This window comes from Triticum aestivum, chromosome 1A, assembly GCF_018294505.1.
Source record: "Triticum aestivum cultivar Chinese Spring chromosome 1A, IWGSC CS RefSeq v2.1, whole genome shotgun sequence".
In the NCBI taxonomy this organism is placed as follows: Eukaryota; Viridiplantae; Streptophyta; class Magnoliopsida; order Poales; family Poaceae; genus Triticum; species Triticum aestivum.
In genome coordinates, this window is record NC_057794.1 from 593,326,304 (window position 1) to 593,333,447 (window position 7,144).

General features: G+C 40.9%; 1 protein-coding gene across 1 annotated transcript; it reads right to left on the reverse strand.

The window, feature by feature from the left end:
• Positions 1-1,398: 1,398 nt before the first annotated feature.
• LOC123070781 (uncharacterized) lies at positions 1,399-5,440 on the reverse strand. The gene is made up of 4 exons (XM_044494121.1): positions 5,289-5,440; positions 5,095-5,197; positions 2,179-2,378; positions 1,399-2,072 (listed from the first exon to the last, which is right to left on the reverse strand). The coding sequence occupies exons 2-4, from the start codon at positions 5,185-5,187 to the stop codon at positions 1,676-1,678; spliced, it is 690 nt and encodes a 229-aa protein (XP_044350056.1). The 5' UTR covers positions 5,188-5,197; positions 5,289-5,440; the 3' UTR covers positions 1,399-1,675.
• Between the last annotated feature and the right edge of the window lie 1,704 nt (positions 5,441-7,144).

The following is a 7,144-nucleotide window of genomic DNA, read 5'->3' on the forward strand; positions in this document are numbered from 1 at the left end:
GTGGCCAGACAAGGTAGAAGCCTCAATATGATCTGAAGACGGACCTGCGGAAGATGGTGGCGACGACACACGAGTGCGTCTGACCGGATTGTGCCCCAGACCCGGTATGTGGCTCGGCTGGGGATTCCGAATATGTTTCGGTTTCCGGCTTTTGATGTTAGGCTTAGGTGAGTGGTTTGGGTAGTGGCCCAGCTAGCACCCCTTCATCATTTTGGGTAGGAGTAGTGGCATGTGTTGCCAAGATGGTGGATTCAGACTTATTGTTGTAATACTTTGTAAGGTCCTCGAGAATAATCAATAAAATGGCCGTATGCATCTCCCAGATGCAGAGGCCGGGGGTCATCCCTCTTTTCTAAAAAAAAAAAATCTCTGAAGTACACCACATGTCCTTCTGGAAAGCGCCCCGCTAAACTATGTTGTCGGTTATATGCTACAGTCAAGTGTTCTGATCAGCTTGGTATAAGGTCTTCCTGAATGCTACTCAGTCTTTTACAAACTGATGGCATTGGCGCCAAGAAAGACGGTCATTCTCATTCATAAACATGTTGTGCATTACTTGGACTTGCCCATCACCTGCAGTGCCAAACCACATAACAAGCCATCGTCTGCTAGTTGTTGCCGAACAGGTAGTAGAGGCTGTACACACTCCAGAACCAGTCAGGGACTCGAGAGAGCAAGGTATGTGCGTGAATAACAAACGAACGAGTGCCGCCCATTTTGGATTCACTTTCATGGAGGCCTTGATCTGCCCCCACATAGAGAGAGCGAGGGCGACAGATATTGGGAGGTTGCGGTGGATCACTGAACTGAAGATCGCCGCAGCAGATGCAAAGGCAGCGAGAGAACATTTGATGGTTTGGCAAACTTGTTCCAGAGTGACATTTTGGACATCAACAAGGTACGAATTGGAGGACCCCAAGTGCGCACAACTCCGAGTTTTGCAACCAACTGGCGCTGGAGCTGGATGTGGTAACAACTGCCAAGTGCCAAGGCTGATGCTCTGGAGTTGCAACAAACTTGAAGGGAGTGGAGATTCAACAAGTGATGCAGCTTGTGAGGCCTTCTGCCAATGGTGTGCCTCACAAGCTTGCTAACCATCCACATGGCTGCACAAATAATTGGCTGAGTTTGTTTGTAAATGAGCAGCTACACTCTCGGGTGTGCGGCCCGCTTATCCTCAAAAAGACAAGTTGCAGGAATGAGAGGAAGGGGAATATTGTCAGCAACAACACAAATTATCTTACAATGCCATCACAGATCCTCCAGCAACAATAATACTCCTAAAGTTCTAGACTGAAAGGGCAACACACTATGCCAACAACATCACAGATATCTCTCAATGCCATAACAGATCATCCAGTTATAATACTACCCTAGTTCTAAGCTGAAAGGGCAACATAACACACCAGCAATTCACATATATCTTACAACGCCATCACAGATCGTCCAGTTATAATACTGCTCAAGTTTTAGACTCAAAGGGTAACATGGCAGGCCAGCAACATCACACATATCCTACAATGCAATCACAGATCATCCAGTTATACTACTACTAACTTCTAGGTGGCAGATCATAGATGGATATATATTTCAAGAGACATACATAACATAGAGCTGTAATGGAACTGATATCGTCTTGCTTCTCCATCAAACAAGAGATACATTTCGTCTTCATTCAACTTGCTTTAGCAACAGGCTGATATCCATCTTGCTTGTCCACTCCCTCAGCACTAGCAACAGGCTGATATCCATCTTGCTTGTCCACTTCCTCAGCACTAGCAACACACTGACATTCATCTTGCTTGTCCACTTCCTCAGCAGTAGCAACAGGCTGATGTCCATCTTGCTTGTTCACTCCCTCAGCAGTAGCAACTCTCCGCAGTCTCTCTTGTATTACTTGCGCCTCCAGCCTCTCTTGTATCATGGGCACACTCTCAGCAGTAACAAGATAGTCACCATACCTTACGATTTCAGGACGGGAAGTCAAGGCATAATAAGTGAGCCCAGAAATAACAAGAATACCCGCCGACCTAGTGAAGTTGGTCACCTTCTTGGTTCTACATATCTTGCGCCTACAGGTAGGTGGGACGATATGGTAAGAAATACTATACATATTAACTCCTGTAGCAGATGAAAAATAGAACAGACGTCTATGTCTGCATATGGTTGATACTTCACCATTGAGGGTCCTCTGGTCTAGGCTTGACTTGTGTAGAGAGATCCTTGAGCAGACTTTTGTTCAGCAAGAAGGTGCGGGAATTGGCCTCGGCGCCGGCAATGAGAACGTACAGCTGCTCCTTCCTCTGCTGGATAAGCGACGCACGGTATTCATTCAAGGCATGGTTTCCTTCCTCGTAGGCGCGGGTTGATTTGGAAAGCTGGAAACACAGAAGCAGCATTGAGAATTGATAACTAAGAAATAGTCTTGACAAGACATGCGGTTTTCTTAAGAGCAAACACACCTTATACCTTTGCAAGGCAAAACATAATACTATGTTGTAGGCATAACAAAAACTGATTTTACCGAAATATCAACGCATTCATGCTAGGCAGATGATCATGTACCATCGGTGCTGCAAAAGGTAAACCTAGCTGGAGATAATAACGGTGGCAATTTTAACCGAAATATCAACGCATTCATGCTAGGCAGATGATCATGTACCATTGGTGCTGCAAAAGATAAACCTAGCTGGAGAGACATAACGATGGCAATTTTAACCGAAATATCAACGCATTCATGCTAGGCAGATGATCATGTGCCATTGGTGCTGCAAAATATAAACCTAGCTGGAGACATAACCATGACAAGTTTAACCAAAATATCAAGGCATTCATGCTAGGCAGATGATCATGTACCATTGGTGCTGCAAAATATAAACCTAGCTGGAGACATAACGATGACAATTTTAACCAAAATATCAACGCATTCATGCTAGGCAGATGATCATGTACCATTGGTGCGGCAAAATATAAACCTAGCTGGAGACATAACGATGACAATTTTAACCAAAACATCACCACATTCATGCTAGGCAGTTGATAATCAATCAATGGCACAGCAAATTATAAAGCTAAATGGAGACCACACAATGTCATGCTAGGCAGTTGATAATCAATCAATGGCACAGCAAATTATAAAGCTAAACGGAGACCAAACAATGTCATGCTAGGCAGTTGATAATCAATCAATGGCACAGCAAATTATAAAGCTAAATGGAGACCAAACAATGTCATGCTAGGCAGTTGATAATCAATCAATGGCACAGCAAATTATAAAACAAATTGGAAACCAAAAAACGATGCCAATTTTTACCAAAACATCACCACACTCATGCTAGGTAGTTCATCGCGTGCCATATGTAACAAAAGATTAGTCTTCTCGCGAACCACGGGAGCGCCCAGCGGCCAGAAGAGCAAAGCTCAGTTTCAAAAGAGGGTCAAGCATATAGAAAACTGTAAAGAAAGCGATCATCGTCTACCAATGGCACAGCAAATTATAAAACCAAGTGCAGACCAAAAGACGCGGATTTTTACCAAAAACATCACCACATTCATGCTAGGCAGTCAATCATGTACCAATGACAAGAGCAAATTATAAAACACGTTGGTGACCAAATTGTGCCGATTTTACCAAAATATCAAGGGCATTCAAGCTAGGCAGTTTACCATGTACCAATGGCACACAGCAAAACGTAAATATGTTTGGGGACCAAATGGTGTCGATTTTTACCAAAAATATCAAGGGCATTCAAGCCAGGCAGTTGATCATCTACCAATGAGACTAGCAAAATGTTAAACTGTTGGGAGACCAAATCATGTTGATTTTACCCAAAAAAAAAAAATCAAAAAAGCATCCGTGCCAGGCCAGGCAGTCAATCATCTACCAGTGGCACAAAAAAATGTAAAACTCATTGGAGACGAAATCATGTCCATTTTACCAAAATATCGCGGGCATTCATGCCAGGCAGTCGATCATCTACCGATGGCACAGCAAAATGTAAAACTCACTGCAGACCAGATCATGTCCATTTTTACCGAAATATCAAGGGCATTCATTCTAGGCAGTCAATCATCTACCAGTGGCACAGCAAAATGTAAACCTCGTTGGAGACCAAATCATGTCCATTTTACTGAAAAATATATCAAAAAAAAAAAAGCAGTCATGCTAGGCAGTTGATATAATCAATCAATGGCACAGCAAATTATAAAACTAAATGGGGACCAAACAATGTCAATTTCAACCAAAGTATCATCACATTCATGCTAAGGCAGTTGACAATCAATCAACAGCACAGCAAAAATATGAAACTCGTTGGGAGACCAAATCATGTTGATTTTACCCAAAAAAAAAAATCAAAAAAGCATTCGTGACAGGCAGTCGATCATCTACCGGTGGCACAGCAAAATGTAAACCTCGTCGGAGACCAAATCATGTCCATTTTACCAAAAACTATCTTCAGAAAGGCATTCATGCCAGGCAGTGGATCATGTACCAATGGAACAGCAAAATGCAAAACTGTTGGAGACCAAGTCATGTCGGTTTTACGAAAAATATCTTCAGAAAGGCATTCAAGCCAGGCAGTGGATCATCTACCAGTGGCACGGAAGAATGTAAAACTCACTGGAGACCAAATCATGACCATTTTACCAAAAAAATATCAAAAAAGCATTTCATGCCAGGCAGTGGATCATCTACCAATAGCACAGCAAAATATAAGACTCGTTGGAGACCAAATCATGTCGATTTTACCAAAAATATCTTCAAAAGGGCATTTCATGCCAGGCAGTGGATCATCTACCAGCAGATGTAGCAAAATGTAAAAATCGTTGTGTGTTTTACCAAAAGTATAAAAAAAAGAAGCATTCATGCCAGGCAGTGGATCATCTACCAATGGCACAGCAAAGTATGAACTAGCCAAAATACCAAGGCTTTCATGCTAGGCAGTTAATCATCTATCAATGGAAATGAATCCAAACGGATACCACCCGTGCATCCCGGTGAAATCAGTTTGGAAAGAAGGAAGGGAGGACCGCCACCAATGTAATGAGAGCAACAATCAGACGTCGGGCCACAGATCTAGCCGGATAAGATACCTGCTGGGTGTGGACGAGCAGGCGACGCCCCTCCCCTGGAAGCACCGCCGGGCGCAGCATCCTCGTCGCCGCCGCGCGGAGGGAAGCCGCCATCGACGCAGGCCTGCAGATCAATCACCCAAGACTCGAGAGATCAAGCAACGGATTAGGAAAGGAACTAGTGATTAGAGGTCATGGATGGGAGCCCACCCTACCTTGCGGATCGGAACTGGTTAGGGTTAGGGTTCCTCGCTCGTTCGCCTTTCGCCGCCGCCGCCGAGAAGAAGAGGACGCTTTGTGCTCTCTGTCTCTATCTTCCAGCCGAAGGGGGCCGCGCACTAGTAGTAGTATATTGTAGCATGGCCAGCAGGCCCAGCCCATCTATGAGAATGAAACCCACTCACCGACCAAAGGTCCAATTCCTTGTTTCTTTTTTTAGCGGGGTCCAGTGAGAACTTTTGATGAGTTCTTTTTTTCCTTTTATTAGGGCAATATATATATCTCCTAAAAAATCACAATATATACACTCACACACATTTGTCCCCCGTCTCCACCTTTTTTTTTGGCAAACAACAACCCTCAAAAAGAGGGTTCCGGATATTATTATTAGCATCAACGCAATGTACTGAGATCAAGTTCCCTCTAGGAAAAAAATTGGTATCACAAAAGACGCTTATTCGATGCGCACCTACGGTCTGAACTATCCTCTATAACACTAAGCTTCCTAGTTTTAAAGACCCCACATTCAATTGAGGTCTCCATCTGGAACTGGCTTATCCGATTTTAACCAGGTCAACTATTTCTCATTAAATTCTTTTGTATTATACACTATGTTCCTAATTTCTAAGGTCTCATAAATAATTGAGGTCTTCAATTTAAAATCATGTCACCTGATTTTAACCGAGTCAACAAATTTCTCAAGGAGCTCTCCCATTCAATTCTTTTAATTCCCCGTGTTCCCTAAATTTGAAACTCTTTCATCCAATTGAGGTGTTCAATTTTAGATTTGGTTTACGATTTTGACCGGGCCAACGGTTTTTCAAATCAATCAGCAGCAATCGACCTATAAAAAAAATATCAATACCGCACAACCTCCTTCATTTTCTGAACCCACGAACATCCACCATAGAAATTGCGTACAATTATTTTTTTAAACTCGTGAACAAGTTTTTTTTTGCATAGGCGAGCTTTTTCGAAATTTGGGAACAACTTTTGAAATACAGAAACAATTTTTGTTTTCAACTTTTTTTTTTTGAATCAGCAAACATTTTTTTCACTTTTGTGAACATTTTTAAAATTTTTGGGAATACTTTTTTAAATTCCCGGACACTGTTTTCAATATTTTGGAACAAATTCTAAAAAATCAAGAGCACCTTTTCAATATACGAACATTTTTTTAAATCACAATCATTTTTTGAATCGATGGAAGATTATTAAATTTTTTAGAAGTTTTTCTGAATTCACGAACATCTTCTTGAAATTGATCAACATTTTTTCAATACGTGATTTTTTTTCCTTCAAAAAATCATAATTTGGAACCCTTTTTTCTTCCAAAGTTCACTTTTTCACAAACAAAATTTTAAAAATAAGGGGTGTTATTTTTTGAAAACTCAAAATTCTTTTAACTATGACCAAGTTCACAGCAAAAAATATTGAATTCTTTCATTTTGACCAAGTTCACATAATTTATTTTTTTGACATCCACGCTATTAAACAAAAAGAATTGTTGAAACTCATTTTATGATGAATCTAATCATACATATTTGATATTATGGATTTCAATATATTTCTCTATAAATTTGATCAAACTTAACAGGTTTGACTTTTCAAAAACATATAGACATAACAATAAACAATTTTCAGATAATGTTGATCGTGTATGTAAAAAAATGCTAAAAGTGTATAAGAATAATGTTTCTTGTGTTTACGCAAAATGTATAATGTTCTTGAAAGACGTAGACATCAACACATATATTTAAAAAACCTAAGAAAACCGAAGAAAAAAAGAAAAGAAAAAACAAAGATGAGAAACGTAAAGAGACCACACGGTAAAAAGAAAGCAAAAAAGCAA

Bases quoted from the DNA above. Each gene is read 5' to 3' on its own strand.
- LOC123070781 (XM_044494121.1), bottom strand. From the start codon at position 5,187: ATGGCGGCTTCCCTCCGCGCGGCGGCGACGAGGATGCTGCGCCCGGCG. The intron at 2,379-5,094 runs GTATCTTATCCG...CTGTGTTTCCAG, and splicing joins TGCTCGTCCACACCCAGCAG to CTTTCCAAATCAACCCGCGC. The intron at 2,073-2,178 runs GTGAAGTATCAA...ACCTACCTGTAG, and splicing joins AGACCAGAGGACCCTCAATG to GCGCAAGATATGTAGAACCA.